Source organism: Vigna unguiculata, chromosome 8 (assembly GCF_004118075.2).
Source record: "Vigna unguiculata cultivar IT97K-499-35 chromosome 8, ASM411807v1, whole genome shotgun sequence".
NCBI classification, from domain to species: Eukaryota; Viridiplantae; Streptophyta; class Magnoliopsida; order Fabales; family Fabaceae; genus Vigna; species Vigna unguiculata.
The window spans coordinates 31,079,187-31,102,834 of NC_040286.1; the positions used below are offsets into that span (position 1 = coordinate 31,079,187).

A 23,648-nucleotide genomic window follows, 5' to 3' on the forward strand; every position below is an offset into this window, starting at 1 on the left:
CCAACAACAATCCAAACGAATATAGCCGTTGCTCATTTTTTAACCGTTCAATGCAAAAATCTCCCAGTTTTCTAGGTTTACACTGTTTCTTTATCCAAACAAATTAAGCCGTTATCATATGCGAATTTGAATCCTGAGAGAGAAAGACAAACACAACATGTTACGTTAGAGATACCCATCTGGCATCTGCACCCAAGATCCAATTTTTTTTACATATTATTTAGTTATTTCAGAAAAAAGTTAACAAATTGAAGGTTTTGTCTCAGTGGGGTCATCTGGGTCACACAAAAATTTGAATTCTTTTCCTCTTTCTTTCGTTCTCCCCCTCATTATTAAAGCTAATACTAACATAGTATAGTTTTTAAAAAATGTTTCTTAAACAACGTTCACTTTCCACGAGCCACAACCTTTCTCTGCTCTGTCTCTTTATCTAATCTAATTGAAATTCAAATCTTCTTAAACTCTTTTTCCCCTGTTCCTTCTTCCACTTCTTCAAATTCGGTCTCACTCTCTTTGTCATTTACCACCCTTTCTGTAGCCTCTATGGGTACATGTTTGAGCAAGAAGAATGGGTCCTCCTCTGCTTCATCCAGGGCAGTTTCTCATTCTGAGAACTGTGTCAGTGTCGCCTTGTCCAAACCCACCGAGCCAGAAGTGAGCCTCAAGAACAAGACACTGCAAGAGAAACAAGACCAAGAATCAGCACCACAACATGACGGTGAAGTGAGGAAAGAGGTGTTCATAATCAAACACAGGAAGAGCCATGATGACAGGGAAAGAACAACAGCAACGACAACAACAATCTCCAAATCCCCACCTTTCATTGCTCAGTCACCAGCACCACAAAAAGGTGATGGAGCTTCCACCAATGAAGAATCTATGGTTAATAACAAGATTGCACCTTCCACTCCGAACATCGGTGTGGGAGTAAGGACTTCAAGCTGCACTAAAGAAGAGGTGGATGCTATTCTGATCCAGTGTGGGAGGCTCAGCAGAAGCAGCTCTTGTAGAAAGTACTCGGGCTCTAAGAGAAGTTTTGATTTTGATAACTGTGACAATGACACGACTTCTGCTGAGGATGAACAGAGGAGAGCCAAAGGCAGTGGCAGTGAGGAGAACGATGTGGCGGCGGAGAGCCGCCGCCACCGCCAGTCCCCGAGGCGTTCTCAGGGAAGGAGAAGAACCCCGAGTAGGGAAAGAGACCAATCCAGTGGCAAAGAAAGAAGAGTGAGTAGATCCCCTGGTAGAAGATCTTCTGACACTGCTGCAAATGCAAGCAACAACAATGCAAGTTCTAGGCCTGGGAAAATGGTGTCCGTTCCTCCCACTGTTTCATCTTTGGCCATGGATAAGAGTAACAACTGTGGTGGAGAATCTGGCACCAAGAGAATCACTGTTAAGAGAAATGTTGGAGATGTTGGCTCAAGGGGGTCTGCATCACCACGTGCTCAGTCTCCTGCTAGAGTTAAAGCTTTGAGTGAGAATCAGCAGCAGCAGCAACCCTCTCTTAGCCGCAATAACTCCTCAAGGAAAGCAGAACAATCTCCTTACAGAAGAAACCCTCTTGGTGAGGTTGATACCAACATCAAGGTGCAACAAAACAAGCCCAAGATTGAAGCAGAAGTCATGCAGGTAAATCACCTTGTATTGTATCCCAAATTTATTGTGTTATTGTTGTGATTGGTGGCATTAAGATGATCTTTTGCCTTGATTGCTGCAGAAAGCAAATGGCAGAGTTGCACTGGAGAAGGGTGTGCTAGTGAGTTCCAAGACAAAGGAACATCATGAGGAAGTGTATTCAGAGAGTGCTGTTGTGAAGACAACAGTGGTTTCATCAGGGGTTGACAACCTTAAACCCCAAGGTTTAACAAGAAGCAGATCTTCTAGAAGATCTAGAGACCTAGACATGAATCCTGAGGCTGTGGTGAATGTGAATGCTACACATTCCTATGCCTCCCTACTGCTTGAAGACATCCAGAACTTCCATCAAAAGAACACACCACCACAACAAACACAACAACCACAACAACCTTCTTCTATGTCTCTCCCAGCTTGTCTAACCAAGGCTTGCTCTATCCTTGAAGCTGTTGCTGATCTGAGCTACAATACCAGCTCCAATGTCTCTGGTGGTTTCCCTGAGGACAGGAAAAGTGCATCCACTCAACAATCTATTAGGAACGAGTACTATGGAAAGAAAGTGCAAGGTGGTCCTTTTGTGGAATCTGAGGTAGGTGTTGGTGATGATGTGATGGAACCAAGCTTGCACAAGTATGTGACAGTGAAGAGGGGTGGTGGGGTAGTTGACATGGATGATCAAGAGTCTTCAGGAAGCAACAGCTTCACTGTGAGCAGTAGTGGCCAAAATCATTGGGAAGGTATTTCTTGCTCTTCATGGGAACCAAACTCTGCTGACTCAAGAGATTGCTGGACTTCAAGATTGAGCTCAAGAGAGGAGGGACAGTGTAATTTGTCCTCTGAAGTGAAGAAGAAGAAGAAGGATTTGAATAGCAAAAGAAGAGAGTGTGATCATGAACACAGCAGTGGCATTGGACGTGGCAGACTTGGTTCTGATAAGGGTGTGTGCGTGTGGTGATGATGATGATGATGATGATGATGAATTCCACCTTTTCGTGTTGTATCTTAGATATTCAACCTGGTTGAAATTTCTCTCTAATGTTTTGAGTTGCATTCTCGCAACTGTTTTTTCTTGTTTCATCAAGGCCAATTCAAGTTGATCTCTCACCATTTCTTGTGTTTATCAACAATTTGTGCCATTCTTCATGAATTTGTGTTGTGTTGTGGCAGCATTGTATCATGCTCTTCGATTCTTCTAATACAGAGGAAAATAATAAACACCGTTTGTGTGTATCAACGATAATTAAACAAGTGATTGCTCAAACTCTATTTACTTGTATATAAACTTAAATCAATGTTTCAAAGATTTGGAACTACCCGCACATTCCAATTTAATTGATTATTGGTTTAAACAGTTATCTATATTTATACCTTGATGTATTCTTATATATTTTTTATTGGATTGAGTATTAATATTTAAAAAAAAATCGATTGAGTTTTTATTTCTATAAAAAAGACTTAATGCGATTTCTTTTGTTAAATTAACATTATCATAGGTTAAAATGTTATGTATCAAAATTTAACTGTCATATATCACAATCTAGATTAGTTACTTGTTAAATGATGGTCATTTTTTACAATGAAAACGTGACATGTAAAAATCAAATGGATTCTCCGATAGAAAATAATCTAGTTTTGACACATGATAATATAGATTTTTACAATGACACTTCCATACAATGTTAAGTCAATTTAACGAAATAAATCACATTGTCACATGTTTTACTAATTAAATCTTATTTATTTTTGTTAATAAAAAGTAAAAAAGTTAGACCTTAATTATTTAATATAAGTAGTTTATTTTTATTAATATAACAATAATAAAAATAAAAAAGTTAGAGTTCTGTAACTTAACAGAGGTTGGTAGGATTTTAATTGATGATAATGATGTAACATTGAACAGTACTTGGATTTCATATATCAACTTTTAATAAGTATAGTAATTAGAATTTAAAAGGCATGGCTTTGACTTGGTCTTTTGAAACAGACGCGTATCTAGGGCAGAACAACCATTTGTTTACCTGTAACCAAAAAATGATGCATATATTGTTGTGACTTTAAGACTTTTTGAGGAATATTTCAGCTTTTCATTCAAGTCAAGGAAAACAAAAGAATCATTTGTTAATTGTCAAATGTTTAGATTAGTATCAACTAATTCTATAATTTCATAATACTATAATTGTGAATGATTTATATTATGTTATATGCATTGCAAAAGAAAAAATTATTATTGTACAAATCATCAATTAAGATTATAATACTAATTTTGTCTAACATTTAATATTTGTTATATTCATATGGGTTTGCTAACCGACTCACCAAACTATTAAAATGGCTAACTTTTTGGGATAATATTTTAATAGAAAGAGAATCAAATTCAATGACATAAAAGTCTCAAAAAAATAGAAAAAAAATGCCTTATTTTTAGAGTCATTGACAATTACTGCCTTCAATTAAGAGTTTATACTTCATCTTAATGTGGAATAAAAAATCAAATAACTAAAAGCCCCTATTCATTAATCATTTTTATTCCTTTTTAGTGACTAATAAAATATTATTTTAAATGATAAGATAACAAATATATTGGGTTGTTATTTAAAAATACATTTGAAGAATATGTAACAAAACAAGATACCGTAACGAACCAAATTATTTCAAGTAATAGCAAATTCTGAAAAAAAAATAGCAATAAAAATTAATTATATAAATGTCAATATAATGATATGCAATAATTGAATAAATCAACTTTCTTATTTGAGTTCAATTTTTTATTACGTGCCTGATTTAACACGCTGTTTATTCTTCTCAAACAGCTATCTTTTATAACACAATAACTTAAAGTAATTGTTCTAATGGTACTTCTATTATAATAATTTTTAAATAATCCATACACATTTTTATATTCCTCTCGTGGAACTTTAATCCCTTCTTCTTTTAATAGAAGAAAATTCTAAGACAAAAGGATGTTTATTACACGTGGTGATTTTTAAAATTCTACCAACCTAATCTTATTATTATAAATAATTATCATAATTTTATAATTTGATCCTTAGATTCTAGTGTTATTATTCTGCCTTAAATATACTTTGATTTTAATATTTTAAAGTATATTAAAAATGAATGTATTTTAAAGATATAATAGAACCAAAATGTCAAAATTTCAGAAAAAATTACAAATTCATTTTTGTTTTCAAATTTTGTTATCTTTTCTTTCTTTTCTTTTTTTTGGCATCATTGTCATATCACTTTTTCTTCCTCCCTCTCGTACCCTCAGATTTTGCGTGTAGCCGTTTAGGTTGAAGTTTTTGGAAGAAAATTGTGAAATTGACCTACAAAAGGAAAATGGTCTAGAAAGCATGACAGAGTTACGTCATGCAAATGAGAAACCAAGAAACTAAAGAAAGAACCTTCGGCGGCATTATATCTTATTTCTATAAAAGACACCAACATTGAATATTAACCTTAACATGGTATAAGAAAGAAGTTACTCGTTTGAACAGTATCAAACGTAATTTCTTCAAACACCATTTTCTATTCAAATTTTATGATATGTAAAAGAAGTCACACTTTTGGCCATTGGAGTCATCATTGGGAAGCTTCAAGGCTTCAAACTCTTCTTTATAATCCATGACTTCCTCAAAACGTGTTTATGTCAACCTTTGCTTCTGTCTAATGTATATATACATTAATTCCAAACAAAAGATAAAAGAAACCAACCAAAACAACCTCAAAAACACAATTTCTTTGTGAGATTATCCTAAACCAAAAATCAAGATGGCTGCAGACCCTCAGAAAATTCACCCTGTCTATGATGTTGAAGCACCAAACCACCCTTCTGCACCCTTGGTGCCAAGAAGCATGTCTAAATCTGATGCAGGTGATCCAGAGAGAGCAGTGTTACAACAACAGCAACAGCAACAGCAACAACAACATCCTCCACAACACACCATTCCTGTGATGAGGCCACCAAAGAAAAGAAGAAGCTGCTGCTGCAGGTTTTTCTGTTGGTTGATAAGCATATTGCTGATTCTGATTGTGGCCATTGGCATCACAGTTGGGATACTATACCTTGTGTTCAGACCAAAGGTTCCAAAGTACTCGGTGGATGAGCTTATAGTCACACAGTTTGATATCTCTGACAATAACAGTTTATCTGCCACTTTCAACTTGACAATCACTGCCAGAAACCCTAACAAGAAGATTGGAATATACTACAGAGGTGGCAGCCATATAAGTGCTTGGTACGATGACACAAAACTATGTGAAGGGTCTTTACCAAAGTTCTACCAAGGTCACCGCAACACCACAGTGCTCAGTATCCCTCTCACTGGTCAAACACAGGATGCTACTGGTCTGCAAACTAGTCTTCAGCAGCAGCTGCAGGAAACAGCAAATGTGCCTCTCAATTTGAAGGTGAATCAGCCTGTGAGGATCAAGCTTGGGAAGTTGAAACTGTTCACAATCAAGTTCAGGGTTAGGTGCAAGATTGTGGTGGACAATCTTAGTGCTAATAGTTCTATCAGAATTCAGAGCAGTAGTTGTAAATTCAGGATTAGGCTGTGATTTTTGTGATCCATATATGCATGTTCATTTATACTTGACAGAACGTGCTGATTGCTTTATTATTACTTTTTAATTTGTTTTATCTCTTGTGTTCTCTGATTGAGATTTCTCTTTTGGTGGACTTTTGTTTCCACCACCACTTCGAGATATTACTGTTCTTGTATTTTTATTCTGGTTGTTCAACCAATTCTCTTGCACACTATACTTAGAGTATACATGTTGATATTCTGTATTTTCAATAACGAAAATCTTTAAACTTATAGTATAAATTTTGTACAAATAAAATAAAACGTAAATTGGTAACGCTGGTTTATAAGGTATGATCAGTTTTAGGATGTATAGTTGATCTTACATTCAAATGGTTTTCATCTCTTTGGCTTAAAGAAGAATTTTTTGAACAATGGCTTAATTTTAACACAATTCTGCACCGTTTTAAAATCAAAACTTTAGTTAATCCCAAAGTACAACTAAAATAATAGCTCAAGGCTACAAAACTTGGTTCAAAGGGATTTATTGAAAAAGACACTTATATCATATTTCAATGCTATTTTTTCGTCTTACTAGTATCGGATTGCGATATTGTTCGAATAAAGTTATTTTTATCAATATGGTACGTCACAAAGCAAGAGAATAAATATGATTTACAGTGTTTAGGATTACCATACAAAGTTTAATTCGTAAAATGTGTTTTATATCAACACACCACATTATATTGTTTCACTATCCAAGATAATATGATCATCTCACTCCTCTAAGATATCAACTCTTGCTGTACTTCATATGCTAACAAGCAACACTAGACAGATCCTTCAAGAGCCCTCTCAAAGATACGAGGAAGAGTGTCACCATATACGACCAACAATAACCTCACTCCATTCTCGATCAAAACCCAGACGAGTGAAAAACTCAACCTTCAATTGAAAATGGCATCAAGTGCGCAGTATCTTTGAAGCCACGACTTTGGAGAAATCTCTGCAGTAGCATTCCACCATGCCCACTTCAGAGGAAAAAAGAAAAGGCATAGTAGCACAATATATTACGAGAGTGTTTAAAAGAGTGTTGCTAATATTCCTCTATTATTATTTAACCAAGTTCCACACATTTGAAAAAAGCAAAAAGACCAAATAAATTATGAAATCAGGACAGATCGACCAAGTATTCACAATTAATCTATTTGTTGCATAAGGCTTAGAAGCAACTGATAGTGTACTCGATCAAAATGGATAAATGACCTAGCTAAATAGTGCACCAATTTTCTTTTATGTTCTTGCTCGGCAATGTAAAATAAAAAATTTTATTCTTTTATCTGTGTAATGCCAAGAGGAACTATACTATTACTTCCATAATTTATCACATCAGACCCTTGTCATATTAATGGTTAAGATATTATTTTTATAAAGTTTTGCACTAATTTAAAGTTTCATCATTACCTTCATGAAGAAAGAATGCTACGAAGAGAACCAACAGTGCCTCGTGAACCAGCTGCGCCTCGTTTCCTCGCCTGAAACAGGGAAAAAGGTTAAGGTAGATACTTAATATCAAGATTATGTATGGACCAGATCTCTCTCTCTCCCCCCCCCCCCCCCCCCCCCCCCCCTCTCTCTCTCTCTGGGGCATGGGAGGAGTATTAGACTCACCTTCTCATTATTAAATAGTTCATCTGCGACAGCTTCCATTTTCTTACGCCTTTTCTCCTCCTTCACTAACTCAGACATTTCATCATCCCCACAGTCAGAATCCCTGGGGAAGTAAAAAAATAATGAAATATCAAATAACCTATCACTAGGAGGAGAAAAAGAATGAAGCATAGACTAGCTAAATTTTTGTTCAAAATAACATCAGATTTAGTATTATTCTTACTTGTATGGATATTTTGCAAATGGAACAAGATTGTCAAAGCTATTACCTGACTGAGTGTGTGCCTGAAATTTCATTTAAAAGAAAACAGGTTAGGGTAGGCACAGGTTTCATGAACCATGACATTAATAATATATGTTAAAATTTAATAATTGCCATTGCATGAAGCAACAATGTTTTTAGGTATTTAGACGTCAAGATAAAATTTAATTACAAAACCAACATATGTTTGGTTTCAATTTTCTACAATAAGCACATTTTTAAGCGAGATGCGGCACCACAACTACATACCTTTCTGAAACATTTAAAATTTGGAAAACTGCTGCTTGGTGAAGTGCTTATGCTACTCCGTATGTTTGTATCTCGAACAATTAAATTTTGGCTGTAAACAACATCTGAATTTCCAGTTTCATTATCATCAACGTTGTCTTTCTTTACTTTGACACCATCGTTATCGTTCCCGAAGTTGGTAGCATGTGATCTGACAGAAGCACCATCCAAGGATTTTTCTGTTTTTGTACGTTTAATGTCATGCAATCTGGTTAAAACATCATCTGAGGATGCCTCTATACTCTCATGTTTTCTCTTATCCAAAGTGTAAGAATCGTCATATATTTCTTCTGTTTTTTCATATTTTACATTATTGTCGTTGCTTAATGCTTCAGTGGAACGGGCTGACGTGGCTGTTTCAACTTCTGTATCTGAATCTGCAACAATTGTCTCATCTGTAGAGCATGATGACGAAACAAGTACTGCAACAACACAGTGCTTGTTATTGTAACACTGAAGTACAAATTTATTTAAGATAACATGCTGATTTATAAAAGATAATATGCTAATTTACATCCCTACAATTAGGGATTGTATTGTAGAATTTCAAATTTAGTTAGTGAATTTATTCCCTGCAATTGGATATTTAATTTCGGATCGAAGCCATGGTTCTTCAATGATATGTAATTACATGTAAGTGTGTGCACATGTGTGTATTCAGTCATGAGGTAATCAACCAATTAAGAAATCAAGACGGTTCTTATATTTCCAAGTGCCTATGTCATTACTGCAAATGTGTTCATTTTTGTTACTTGGTTTCATGAAAAGTGATTTTGGTTAATAAAAAACCTAGAAGAGATGCTACATCTGAGAAGATGCAAATTCAGATGGGCAATTTCTTTAAAAGTTGGCAATGCCATAACGCTATTTCATTCCCCTCCCCCTTTTCTTAGACCCAAGTCACACTTGTAATAAATCATGGAGAAGCGATAACAGAATCATATTAATTCATCATTAGTTTGACAATATAGACATTCGAACACAGACAATAATGCAATAAATAAATGGAAGTTACCCCCTGTGAAACATTGATTTTTCTGTATGAATAAAACAGCATACATATAACAAAACTTATTATTAGTACCAATAAACCAAAATTAATTTGAGAGTCTTTGATTGAACAGTTTCCCTTTATGGTCATTTTCATCCCCCTTTTGGGTAATCAGAGCCCCAAACATAATTTTACACTCAGCAGCAGCAAACAAAGCTATAACAGAACAAAGAAAAACAGTTGTAATTTAAAAATATTTTATGATTTGGGCTCTTCATTTTTGGAGTGGAAAACAAAGTTTTGGACCGTGCAAATATATTACTTGAGATCTAGAGAATAGTAATACTTACTGCATGGTGATCTCAAAATAGAGAGATCTAGCTGTCCACTCAGAGCAGCACAAATTATATCTATCTCACTAACTCTAAGCAAGGAATTCAGTTTATCAGAGAGATTAGACTTGCATGCTGGTCTTTCTGGGATGACACAAACCACATGATTATCCTCTCCATAATTTGAATCCTACAAGAAACACGTGAGAATCATAATACTGAAGTACATAACTTTCATGCAAAGATAATCGGCCTGAGAATATGTGTATGTCGAAAACAGAGAAATGAGAGTTGTTGACTAAGAGCTTGAAGTATTTTTCTATTCAATGATGACTATCTTTCTAACTCTTGATAATAGTAGAGAGGCCGAGATATTCAACAATAATAGATTTATTCAACTAGATGAAGTCAAGTGCATGGATCACACAATGTCATCAAACTTGGTTAAAAATCAAATCCTCAGATATAAATCATCATGAAACCCATTTTAATAATTTTCTAATGTCCTTTTTCTTTTCTTTCAACCTCTATTCACAGGGTAAAATTCATACATACTACTCCCCTCAATAGTCCCAATAATGGCCTTTTTTGCATGTGTCTAAACCACCTTAACCGATTATCCATAATCTTTGTTACAATTCATGCCACACTAATCTCGCCTTAGTATACAATCATTCTGTTCTGTATCATGTATTTCTTGTGTAGTCATATATTCATCTTGGCACTCACTTTTTTCCCCCTTTTGGTGTTCCTTTAAAATTCAACATTTACTACCATATAGACTATCGTGATACCATAAAACTTTCCTTTGAGCTTCGTATGCGATTTGCATTCACAAATAACCCATGATGTATTTATCCATTTCAACCACCTAACTTATATCCTATGTGTGTTATCTTCATTAATTAACCATCATTTTCTGATATTGAACTGATATAATTAAACTTTAGAACCTGTAATGACATCTTCAATTTTTCCCACCGTGTCAATTTTCTCCTGTTCGTTACTAAAATTGCAACGTAACTCTGTATTATTCATATACACCTTTGATTTTAACATGTCCCAAAACCATAATTTTAATGTTATTTCTACCCTTCATTCCTTTTAATCAAAGCTATATCATTCACACACAAAAATTCATAAATGGAAAAGATAGAAATGAAATACATACTTGACTATTTGAACAAAACTCTCCGGAGGAAACAACTTTTGCACCAGCCACTTCCAATAAAGATTTTAGCTGATCCTGAAATTTATACTGCAAGCAGGAAGAAGAATTAAGATAATAACATTGTCAAGTAGAGCTATGCTTCAAAATTATCAAGATGTTTCCATCTTAGAGTTTCAAAACCCCCAGCATCTTTACATATGAACATTAAAAAAAAAGTTCCAAGAATAAAGTACTGAAAATGTATCCGCATATTATTTAAAAATGGAAATCTTAAAACTAGCTAGTACTATAATACTTAATTTGGGTTTAGAGTGAGTATAAAAGACTTTGAATAACAAGTACCAAATGCTCAGATTCCAACAAAAAAGTGTATCCTTTCAAACAATCTTCACGCGATCTGGGGTCGACAATTTTTATAGATTCTCCGTCCACTGACACTGTTGGAATATATCTACTTGAGAAAGAAGAGGAAATAGAGAAGAAAAAGAAAGCTTCTTCAGTTAAATAAACTGGTCCCAAGGTCATGGAATATAAAGCTAGCATGACCAAACTCTAAAGTCAAAGCAATACTCACGAATGACAGCTAGGAATTTCAATGCTGATATTCTTTTCCGCAAAAAACTACAAGGAAGGGAACAAACAGTCACAGGTTAAAATTCAAACAGGAGAAGAGGTTCTCGACTGGTTGCATACTAAATCATTCAATCAAATCTCACACTTCAAGACTATAATTAATGTTTACGCTTGATGATTTGTTATGATAAATGAATTTTATCATTCTATGGTTTTACCTATAAGCAACAATTAATACTATTACCATAGGCCACGACTCGGAACACAAATTTTGGCCCTATGCTTTTTGCAAAAACAAAATAACTAGTGAACATGCAAAATTTGTACAGTGCACTAATCTAACCTTTAAAGTAGACCAGATCATGAGACTCTTATGTGAAGAGAATGGTCCAAAAGCTACATGAAAAGTTATGATTATAAACTTATGATTGTAACTTAATTTTGAATTGATTCTTAGCAAATCATTCTGACAATTTAAGAAGGTAACATAGATCTAAATATAGCATTGTTGTGTAAACTATTAAAGAATCTTCCAGCATTAAATCAATCCATTACATCAGCTCTCCTTTTACATAACCTATTCTACTGTTGTACAATGATATGTCAATCTTAAAAGATTTTAATCGGACATGTTAAAAAATTATAAAATGATAAAGCAAAAGAAAAAGAAAAAAAAATTCAAATACAACAAGTACATAATAAACTAACCTTCATGCTATCAAACTGTGTATACACGTGATCACTTGAATGTGACAGATAATAAAAAGTTAAGAACAAATATGCAAACCTAAATGCTTAAATACCTCAAGCCAATTTTTAAGAACACAAGATTTTTTTGCCACAACAGCATCAACAAGATCCTTCTTCAACGGCATGAGTTGATCTACCAGTACATGTGTGCACCCTTCACCTAAGGTATGAGTAAAACTAGCACCTACATTGAATGTACTAGTTGGTAAATATTAGCATTCATTCACATGAAAACAACAGTCTAGTTCTTCCAAAAAATAATTATCTTTCCTGTTTGGAGAGAAAAGCACAGTAAATTTATAACTCATGTCACAACATAGTGTGAAGTTTTCCTGAATAAATTGAGTCTAGTACAGCTTATGTAGCAAGATAAAGATTTTTCTGGACATCTTATAACTTAAATTTACATAATACCAAGTTATCATCAAAGATATGCAAACTCTACTTCCTTTCCAAGATATTTATCAGTTTCTTATAAAAATGATAGACAGTGTCAGTTGAAAGTTGAAACTACAAAAATTTAGACATTTCATAATTTCAAAACTGCACAACTAGCACGGGATAAAATAAACGGTACATTAATAGATGCCTTTCAAACCAAGGGTCTCTTAGCACACAATAAATATTGCTTCTAGCACAAATTCCTATTAGCACAGAGTTTGTTTCTTTAATAGTTTTAAATAAATGCAATATCATGAGCAAGTCACAACGTAATTTAAAGAATGTACAAAGCAAACATTCATGAATTATAAGAACTGAAGAACCTTCACATGTTCTTCCCACCACTGACCAATTGATGAAATTTTCTCTTGAAAGGATTGATCCACTTCATTTGAGGAACAGATGAAAAAAACGAGGGGTACATGGCAAAACCTGTCAGATTAAATTTGAAAGCATTTAAGCAGACATAAGATGAAAGACAAATGTTATGAGATTGTGTGTACATATACATACAAACTTAAATCTAGAAAGGTACTGCAATAGTATTTTCTAAAAATAAAAGTGAATGTCACCAAAGGAATATAAGCAAATTGAAGACATCGTTGACATACTTATAGGTAGCACTACCGGTGCCAAAAGAGACAAAGTCACCATCCTCTAGTGGTGTTTGTTTGTTTGGTAGCTCATGAACTTTTTTCTTGGGCCCAACATTTTTGCTAATAAATGTCCCATACTTGGAGCAATCTCTAATATGTATACTGGGTGACAAATGAGAACATTCATTTGGTAAAGAATTTACCAGGTTCATCGTATTAACAACTATTTCTGCATGAACCCGAGAAACACCTTTATCTTTAGTGATTATCACATCACAACCTGTAAGAAGTTAGTCGCAAGTTCATACAAAGCGTCACCATGATATTCAAAAATTAATAATACGTAACAATCATCATAAGAAAAAACTTAAAAATTGTGAATGAAAAATAAATGGCAGCAAATTGTCATAACATTCTATTCTGAGAAGCCATCTCCATGTCACTTGCTCCATAGGGACAGAACTTTAGCTTTAAAATTTAGTTTACTTTATTTGTTTTATTTCAGTTGCATGAATTTTAGTCCTGCGAAGAGGAGAGGGAGAGCAAGACGAGAATCAAAAGATGTTGTCAAGAAGGATCTCATGATAAATAACATCTCTACAACCTTAGTCTTTATTTGAGCCAAATGCCAACACCTCCCCACTTATTGGAATAACATTTTGTGGTTATTGTTGTTGTTTTTTATACTTGTTTTTATTTCAGATAATTAGCTCCAACTGCACCGGCCCTTTACTAATGGTTCTGTCCTAAATATGGACAATGACGGGTATTGCTGTAGTTTATGATACAGACTACAAAAAGCTGGAGATAAAAATCATTAAAAGGCGTCTGTATAACATTCAATCTTGGGTTAAATGGTCATAGATGTGGTATAAGAGTCTCTGTAATCATGTTGCCAGGAATTTGACCTTTACCACCCTCGTTACTATACACAAATTGTAAATTCAGCACAAGGTCTGCGTTTGGATCAACTTATTATGAAAAACAATCACATTTTGTTCCTGTAGCACCACGAGAGTTTGAGGGTCTACATAGAAAAGCATATAATTGTTTCCTCAAATGACCAAAGTAAAAATGCAGATAACCACCCATCAAACTGTATAGGGTTTTTCCTGAGCGTGCGTATTAGAAGCCCTGGTGGGATAAGTTTTTTGTCATTGTTGTGCATGTTAGGGGTAAAATTCACTCACGGGCAAGCCCTTATCTTAATAGCGTAAGCCCTTCTTCCAAATCAGTCTTTGACAAAAACACTCATACCCAATTTCAACATTTTCACTCTATCAAAGGTAGGTTACTTTACAATGCCAGAAAAGAGTCCCATGTGGATACTCTTTTCAGCATTAGCATTAAAAATCAATCAAGCACTTCGCCCACACTGTTTAGATAATTGTTTAACCATCAAATATGTGCAAAAGACTTGAGTTTTGAAAACAATCAGAAGGAACGGCAAATTACAGTACCTTTTCGACCAACTTTGTAAATTCCAGTTTTGAAAATATAGTACTTATCTTCACCTGCCACACAAATTTTAAAAAAAAAATAAAAATAAAAAATACAATAACTTTTTTTGGAACACCAATAGTATGTTAAAAGAAACTGTCATTAACCTATAATCCTACAAAAAAGAAGTAAAAAGATATATAACAGTTTCTTATAAGAACAATACTCGTTCATTGGACAAAATGGGTACCTGAAAGAGGATCAACGGGGAAGAGTCCCCACACCATGATTCTTCTTTGTTAAACTCTGAAGCACTAAAGAGCGAAGGGGGAAAGTAAATAGTTGAAAAGGAAGAATTTAAGGTCGCTATGGAACGACGTGCCGTTTGTTTTCCAATCAAAACGGCATAAAGTCTACCAAGTTCACAACTAAAACGACGTGCCATTTTTAATTTGCTCAAAATGTTTCTCTCCTTGAAATATATATTTTGATTTTGGACTGAGTAATTTTTATTTTGACTTTTTTGTCCCTATAATTTATAATTTATAATTTTGTTTTAGTCTTTTAAAATGTTTTTATCCTTCTTCATCTTTATTCCTTAAATAGATACTTTTCAAAGGACTAATTTAAAATGGAAAATTAAAAATTAAATATATATATATATATATATATATATATATATATATATATATATATATATATTATATACCAAAAACAAAAATAATATAATAAAAACCTCAATAACCATTTTATAGAAATAAAAATAAGAAGTATAATAGTATACAAAAAATCATTGACGTATTTCATTTTTAATATAATAAAAAGTATCACAGTCTCCATACAACAACTTTAATTGTGTTAGTTTTATTTAAACTTCGTCGATGGTTAATATAATTATGTTTTTGATACTTATTAATCATCATATATAATTATTAAAAAAATTAAAATTAATATATAATTAACTTTAAAAAATATTTAAAATTTATAAAACAAAAAATAAAAATAAAATATATTAATATTTTTTTACTAAATCGACTAATCATACAAATTAAAAGTAAGCAAGTATATTTCAAGAACTATAATAAAGTATTTAATCTTTCATTTTCATAAATAAAATAATGTAAACTTCTTCTATTTATATATGATAGGTTTAATTCAAAATTAAATTAATGATATAGATTTCCTCGTATATTAAAATGATTGACATTAATTTTTTGACCGATTTAAGATGAGAATTTATTAAAATAAAAATTTAAAACACTACTAAAATAAATAAATAAAATGGATAAAGTTGCTTAAGTTTAGGGTTAGGTCCAGAATTCAAAATTTGAGTGTATCTTGGTAATGATTTTATTACTCTCTTTTTTTTTTCTTTATCCATTTGGGGAGAAAGTCTTCAACTTTTCTCACCTATATGAGAACAAATATTTGATTTTTTATTTTAATTTCTAATGTGATTTTAAGTGATATATCGGGTTAAATATATTTTTTATCTTTTAATTTTTAATAAATTTTAAAATTAGTCTATTTTAAAATTTTGGATTAATTTAATCCTTATTTTTTTTAAATCAAATATATATTATTTATTTTGACTGGTTATTTCATTTCAATATATATTATTTTATTTTCTCATATTGTATCATACCTAACTTTTTTTCTCAACATGTCAATTTAAATCAAATTTTAATTGGAAAAATAATATTATCTTAAAATTAAAAAATAAGACACGAAAAGGAACACTATTTTATTTGAAATTGACAATTAAAAGAAAGTTAGAGAAAGTATCTTGCTACCAAAATTCATCATTGAAAGAAAAAGTGATACGAGACTTACATATATACCCACATAATAATGATATGTAGGTTCCTTTTGTACAATTGTTGGGTCTGAATTAAACTCTTGGAAAGTTGGGAGGGTGTCCTAAACTTGTGACATTGGGAGACATTACTTTCCATTGCAGGAATGAACTATAATGGCACATGCCCCTAAAGAGGACTATGTCAACTACTTTCGGACCAACACCATAAATAAATACTCAAACTTCTAATAGAGTGAATTTTCTAACCATTGTAGATTCATACAAATTATTTTTGGCGATAATGAAGTTTCAGAGTGGAATTTGCAAAATGGTTTGGATTGTTTTTTTTCTCCTATTTTTGATTAATAGAGAAAAATGTATTTTAAATTATTTTTCACTCTTTCATTGTTAATGAGATAAATAACATTATTAAATGTATCATCAGTTGCATGAAGTATAATTTTTATCGATTTAAATACTAAATTTAAATTGATTTGAAAAATACATGTAATTAAAAGTGAATGAAAATGATATGTTGAACTCTCTTAATGTGCTTACATATGTTGTTCCTAGATAGCACAAACAACAACTAGAAGCATTGAACGAAAATTTGTTTTTATGATGTCCCAAAGCATAGGATAAAAGTTGGGTTGAATTTAGTGTAAGACTAAGCTGAAATCCATTAAAATTAATATAATTTGAGCTTAATTTATTATGAACAAAATGTAGTGCAAATTTTCAAAATATGTGAAAGTTGTCAAGTTAATCCATTAGATAAGTACGTCGTCTAATAAATTAGAAGGCAAATCTATTATTCTACTAAGGAAATCAATTAAATATATCATAATTGAAATTTGATCATTAAAATGACTTTTCTGAATTGACGAAATGGTATGAAATTCATTCTGAAAAATATTACTGAAAGTTTTCTTGGAGAATAGTGAAAGAAGTAACTAGATTCTCTCAAGATCCATCAAGATTGTAATCATAAGGATCCTAGCTTGGCTTAGGAAGTTGGTGCAAGATCTGATTGCACAAACGTATTTAATTTGGTTATTGTCGTTGAATTTCATATTTGTTTTGAAAATCATTGAGGTGGTGATTGTATTACTGTAAGTGTGTGTAGGCTTGCATAAGAGCATTTTTTTCTTGATTAGTTTGTCTATTTTGTGTTCTAAATTTCAGATTTATTAGGTGTTACGTTAATTTTATAATTCTTTTGAGGCATAATAAAAAAATTCTCTAACTAATAAGGTTGCTAGGATAATTTGGATGTAGATTGAAAGGAATCAAATCATATAAATTATTGTGTTTGTTTGTTTTATCTCTCCTTTACCTCATTTTGATATGGTATAAAGAATCCAACACTTGAGCATCTAATTACATTTGTTAACAAGCTTTAAACTACTTTTGAAAAGATAAAATTAGGCAAATACTTTTAAATATCAATTCACTTCCCTCTTAGTTTAAGAAGATTGGTCATATCATTTTAACAATATATTCGCGTACAATTAAGTTGTATGTTGCCTATTTGTTTTAGGATTAAATATGTTTTTGGTCCCTTAACTTTTATTGAAAATTAGAATTAGTCTCTCTTCGAAACTTTGGTCCAATTTAGTTCCTTAACTTGATAATTATGTGGGTTTTGTCCTCTTAACCAAATTCTTTTAAGTTTATTTAATATTTCAAAAACACGTTTCATGATGCATTTGAGTTGTTTACAATGTTTAATACATTTTCGGTCCAATATTAACTGAGAAATGTGTTTGAAACGTCAAATAAACTTAGCAAACTTTAGCTCAAAGGACTAAATTCACGCAATTCTAAAATTGGAGGACTAAATTTAGTCAAAGTTTTAAGGAAAGACTAATTTTAATTTTTTTTTAAAAGTTAAAAGACCAAAAACATATTTAACCATTATTTTTATTATGTATATTTTGTGTTGGAAAAAAGGCATCATCAATTAAGAATATTACTGTCTTTACCTCCAAGAATCACCATATTAACAGATAAATAAAATAAAAACAAGGAACATGAGAATATAACGTGACAACCCCAAAATCGAAGAAAATCACGACCACCAGAGAATAAAATAAAACTGTAAAAATTTGCACAACACATATACTACCCTCTCATGCCCTTTGACCCCAAGTACACACATACTCTCCAAAGCAAGAATTAAACTCATACCTTACAACACTCTGCTACAGGAGTATAAGAAAAGTCAAATACAAGCTTAAATTATGTTTGATTGGGGCAAGGAACATCATGGACTTAAAGTTCATTATATAGTCATTAACACGTATCCCCTTAGTTATCCTAAGCGATGTAGGACTTTTCAAGATGAGTTATTTTCATTAGCCCAACATTCTCCACCCAAGTCGTCCCGAGAATTTCCACTTGAAATCAAACTATCTAAAGAATTTTCACTTGGAATCAAACCATCCCAAGAATTTCCACTTGGATTCAAACTATCCCAATAATTTCCACTCGGAATCAAACCATTCCAAGAATTTCCACTTGAATCAAACCATCCCAAGAATTTCCACTTGGAATTAAACCATCCCAAGAATTTTCACTTGAAATCAAATCATTCGAAGAATTTTCACTCCAAATTAAGTCATCCTAAGAATTTCCATGCATCACACATCAATGCTAACCAATGCTCGTGTATAATCACCACATACTTTGCATAATTAGCCAATGCATGTGCATAAACACCGTTCACCCTTCGTCAAAACCATGCCGCAACCCACAACGCAAAACCACCAAACATTGAGAGAAGCCACAAATAAAACATTTGCACTTCGCAGCCACCGTGTTGTCTGACTCCCTTGCTGGAGAAGCAACACCCGTCGGCGTTGCACCTCCATTGACTCTTGTTGAAATAGATTTGTAAACCGCAAAACACTTCCTCCACGCACATGTCGCAAATCGTGACTAACACATATCAGATCTTCATCGTACATCACTCACTGGATCATGTGAACACCAACTGTGATGTCCTTCACAAATCTACGAGCATCTAGCCACACACGAACTCTACTACAGATCTAACATGATTCAGTTCGTGTACCTCCACGAACCCAGCTGCATATTCACCGCGTCAACACAACACTAATAATGATCCTTACATCAAATTTCTCATTACAACTTCAACAACCAAGGATGATTCTCTAACAACAAGGTATTAACCTTTTCTAATGTGAAGATTAGATTATGCTAAAACCACATACATACTAAGAAAAAATCTTACCGAACCATAACTCTTAATACCACTTGTTAGGTCGAGCACTTACCACTTAGTCAAAAGCTATAATTATTAGTCATGATATAACTACTTTTACTTAAGAGTATAACAATTCAAATCACGATTTAATTATAACTCAACGACAATTGATACCAGAGGCAACATTTTGTAATCAAGATAACATACAAAATTTATATATTTTGTCGTCATTCCTATCCAGCTAGGAGATTTCCTGTGAAATCGAAAACAAATTCCATAACTACCCACGGATCGATTTATTTATCATCTGTGTTAAGCATGTATGGATACGACTATAGCAAATATCATTATGTTATCGCTAGATTATTAAAATATCTGATTTTTATCATTTGACTAATATTACATTATTAAAATGTCTAATAATAATTAATTGTTTACGAAATAAAATTAATTATATTCATATTATTATCGCATGAAATCAGGGTAGTTGAGCATACAATTTTTTGACGTACGCAATTGGTTGAGTATTTTCATAACTTTGCTGTTTCACATAACGTGGCAAGATGTAAATTAAATGCTTTTGTCAGGTGTTCCACCACATACATAGGTATCATTATCCTTATTCTTAAGTGACATTGATACTTAAACACCAAATTTTAACAAGTTTAAGACCAAAGCTTTTCAATTTTAAGGAATAAAATTGGTCGTTTTTTTAATTAAAAGTAATTAATTAACAAAATAAAATCTGGCGACTCAAGAAGCTTAACTCACCCCAAAAAAGGTGAAACACGCCAAACCAAACCCCACAATACTTGTTTAGTACAATACAAATCGTATTCTAGATGCGACTCCGCGTAGCCAAGGACCCCATTCCCTGAGCCTCCTTCCTCAGCACGTGCTTCAGAATCTTCCCCGTCGGCGTCTTCGGCAGCACCTCCTTGAACACCACCGTCTTCGGCACCATGAAGTGCGCCATCCTTTCTCTGCAAAACTCCACCACCTCCTCTTCCGTCGGCCGCCGCTCCAACCGCTCCTTCAGCTCCACAAACGCGCACGGCGTCTCCCCCCAGAACTCGTCCGGCCGCCCCACCACCGCCGCCTCTCTTACCGCCGGGTGCGCATACATCACGGCCTCCACCTCCACGCTGCTCACGTTCTCTCCCCCACTTATTATCACGTCCTTCGACCTATCTTTTATCTCCAAATACCCATCTCCATGCACAACCCCTACGTCCCCCGTGTACAACCACCCATTCTCTCTTACGCACCTTCTCGTTCCTTCCAAATCCTTCAGATAACCCATCATTACGCACGCGCCTCGCACCACTACTTCCCCCGAGGTAACCCCGTCGCGCTTCACGCTTTCGCCGCTCGCCGGATCGACAACATCCACCTCCGACACCGCCGCCGTTCTCACCCCCTGCCGCGCCCGCAGCCGTGCCCTCTCCCTCCGAGGAAGCCTATCCCACTCCCTCTTCCACGCGCACGACACCACCACCCCCAGCGTCTCCGTCATCCCGTACCCGTGGCTCACCACAAACCCTACTTCCTCCGCGAGAGCGAGAACCGACGCCGGGGGCGTCGACCCTCCGGTGAGGACATAAACCGGGCTTTTCAGCGGTTCTGTTCTCGTGAGCAGCATGTTGAGAACCACCGGCGCCGCGCACATGTGCGTCACGTTGTGAGACTCGATCGAACGGTAGATTATAGGAGCGGTGGTTTTACGTATGCAGACGTTAGTGCCGCCAACGGCTGCAATCCCCCACGCGAAGCCCCACCCGTTGGCGTGGAACATCGGTAGGGTCCATAAGTAAACCGGTTGTTTTGGCACGCACCAGTCATTGAGAGAGTCGAGGGCTATCATGAAAGTTGCGCGGTGGGAGTGTACCACGCCCTTGGGAGACGCCGTCGTGCCGGAAGTGTAGTTCAGGGTTATCGGGTCCCACTCGGACTTGGGCCGTACCCATCGGAAGTTCGGGTCGCCTTTGCTCAAAAGGCGCTCGTAGGTGTCTATCGCGTGCGCCGCCGCCGCGACAACATCGGCATCCCCATTCCCATCGTCTGTGATAAGTACAAGGGAAGGAAGCGGTGTGGTGCGGCGGAATTTGGAAAGAGCGGCGAGAATAAGAGGGAGTGAATGAGAGTGCACGAAGACAAGTTTTGATTCGCTATGGCGCAGGAGCACGGAGAGCGCGTGGGGGTCGAGACGGAGGTTGAGATTGTTGAGAATGGCGCCACACATGGGAACTGCAAACTGAAGTTCATACATTGAGGGGGTGTTTGGGGAGAGAACAGAGATAACTTGGCCACGTTTTAAGCCCAGAGAAGTGAGGGAAGAAGCGAGTTGGAGGCATCTACGGTGGGTTTGTGACCAGGTGAAGGAAGTGTTGTCGTAGAGGATGGAGTGAGAGTCGCCGTACACGATTGCTGCTCTTTCCAAGAAGGTGAGTGGAGTGAGAGGTACTGAGTTTGCAGGGTTTGGTGTGAGCTTATCCATGGATGAGTGAAAGTGCAGTGAGTGCAGTGTTCCAGAGAAGAGTGAAAGTGTGTGATGTTGTGTTATGCTGCTGTGTTTGGTTAGGTCATGTCGTTAAATAGTGAGTTAAGGAGCATTTATGCCCATCATAAATCATATCTAGAAGCTCTTAATACTAAATACTAATTCCCACCTCAAATTATACTTAGATAGGATCTATGATGTTCAAAAGCAAGAATCTTGTTCTATTTCTGTCATAGATTCACAAGTCAACAAGGAGAGTGGGCACCATGTCAATTTTTGGGAATTGCTTCGATGTCCTCTCAAAGTGCCCCTCCATGTGGATTCATTAAGGACAATAATAATTGCAAAGTTCCAATACGGTTTCACTGATTTTGGGTGACGTAGGTGGTTTTGAATGTGATCAAATTGTAACTTGAAGTTATTATATCTAACATGCTCTCAGTGGATCTTCACACCGGAATAGATTTTTTTGAAAGTACACCAAAACATTCACCATCGGTTCTCTCAATTGCAGATGAAATGTCAACTATCGAAGCAAGTTACTACGATGCTGTTGGATAATAAAGCTGATAAAAAAACCTCTCCACTAGACCAGTGCGAAAAAACATAAAATTCTATCTTCTGAGCACATATAAATCTGGAGCCTTTAGTTATTTCAAGTATTCGACTTAATGAAAATCTCGTATAAGTAACTTCTTTTCTGTCTTTTAGTGTGTGCTATTAGTGACCCTGATTCCATTACAATAATGAGCTTGTAGTGCATGAATCAGTAAATATAGCAAATGAGTTGTTCAATAAAAGAAGAAAGTTATCGAATTTTGAAACAATAATGATTATAAAGGGTGATTGATGAGAGAAGAAAAAAAAGAATGGAGTTTGTTGATGAATATGAGTTATTAAGAATGGTTTATGGTAATAGTATGATTGAAATAGAAATAAAGAGGGAGGGATGTAGCAGTTGGGGAAGAGTGTAATGATTTGGAAGTGAGGTAGAGATGTTTGTTCATTGGGATTAATGCAATGTATGGAGGTGTGAGATGTATATGGTCCTGGTTGGTGGATTTAAATTTAATGAAGATGAAGATAAGTTGTTGTTACTGTTACTGATAAACCAATCACGTGCATGCAGTGCAAAAACTTGCAGCATTATAGGGGTTTCTTCGTTCTGGCGTTTGTTCCTTTGTTGATGTTGATTGGACTTTCCTCTTTCGTTCATACCTATCTCTACTTTTTGCCATTTAATGGATAAACCAAAAACTTTGTTTTTTAGGTAACCATGTTCGAGGTTATTAATAACAATCACACTATGGATTGTTTGGTTTGCACCATAAAAGCAAAATTATTTTTTAACAACGTTTAGGTCATAAATTTTTCGTAGCGGTACGTCTATAGACAAAAGAAATGTGATTTGAAAAGAGAAAAGAAAAGTTTGATCCATATTA

At 34.6% G+C, this 23,648-nt stretch overlaps 4 protein-coding genes across 9 annotated transcripts; 2 read left to right on the plus strand and 2 right to left on the minus strand.

The window, feature by feature from the left end:
• The first annotated feature begins 380 nt into the window (after window positions 1-380).
• On the plus strand, window positions 381-2,883 carry LOC114193350 (uncharacterized protein At1g65710-like). Its single transcript, XM_028083102.1, has 2 exons — window positions 381-1,632; window positions 1,721-2,883. The coding sequence occupies exons 1-2, from the start codon at window positions 544-546 to the stop codon at window positions 2,591-2,593; spliced, it is 1,962 nt and encodes a 653-aa protein (XP_027938903.1). The 5' UTR covers window positions 381-543; the 3' UTR covers window positions 2,594-2,883.
• A 2,376-nt stretch (window positions 2,884-5,259) lies between these two features.
• LOC114193769 (NDR1/HIN1-like protein 6) lies at window positions 5,260-6,400 on the plus strand. The gene has a single exon (XM_028083701.1). The coding sequence runs from the start codon at window positions 5,410-5,412 to the stop codon at window positions 6,196-6,198; it is 789 nt and encodes a 262-aa protein (XP_027939502.1). The 5' UTR covers window positions 5,260-5,409; the 3' UTR covers window positions 6,199-6,400.
• Window positions 6,401-6,813: 413 nt separating this feature from the next.
• On the minus strand, window positions 6,814-15,021 carry LOC114195421 (nijmegen breakage syndrome 1 protein). 6 transcript variants are annotated; one of them, XR_003606482.1, is made up of 14 exons: window positions 14,930-15,021; window positions 14,700-14,753; window positions 13,255-13,519; window positions 12,993-13,075; window positions 12,256-12,386; window positions 11,454-11,500; window positions 11,222-11,333; window positions 10,880-10,966; window positions 9,727-9,898; window positions 8,347-8,807; window positions 8,105-8,120; window positions 7,836-7,938; window positions 7,629-7,699; window positions 6,814-7,170 (listed from the first exon to the last, which is right to left on the minus strand). XR_003606482.1 is itself a non-coding variant. In XM_028085893.1 (14 exons), exons 1-13 carry the CDS (start codon window positions 14,964-14,966, stop codon window positions 7,631-7,633), a joined length of 1,680 nt encoding a protein of 559 aa, XP_027941694.1. In that variant the 5' UTR covers window positions 14,967-15,021; the 3' UTR covers window positions 6,814-7,195; window positions 7,629-7,630. The 6 variants fall into 6 exon arrangements, 4 of the variants coding, with proteins under 4 accessions (XP_027941694.1, XP_027941693.1, XP_027941692.1 ...); XR_003606481.1 differs by having other exon boundaries at window positions 6,814-7,195; XM_028085893.1 differs by having other exon boundaries at window positions 6,814-7,195; window positions 8,059-8,120; window positions 11,222-11,330.
• A 5,370-nt stretch (window positions 15,022-20,391) lies between these two features.
• LOC114193970 (probable acyl-activating enzyme 5, peroxisomal) lies at window positions 20,392-22,585 on the minus strand. The gene has a single exon (XM_028083982.1). The coding sequence runs from the start codon at window positions 22,201-22,203 to the stop codon at window positions 20,545-20,547; it is 1,659 nt and encodes a 552-aa protein (XP_027939783.1). The 5' UTR covers window positions 22,204-22,585; the 3' UTR covers window positions 20,392-20,544.
• Between the last annotated feature and the right edge of the window lie 1,063 nt (window positions 22,586-23,648).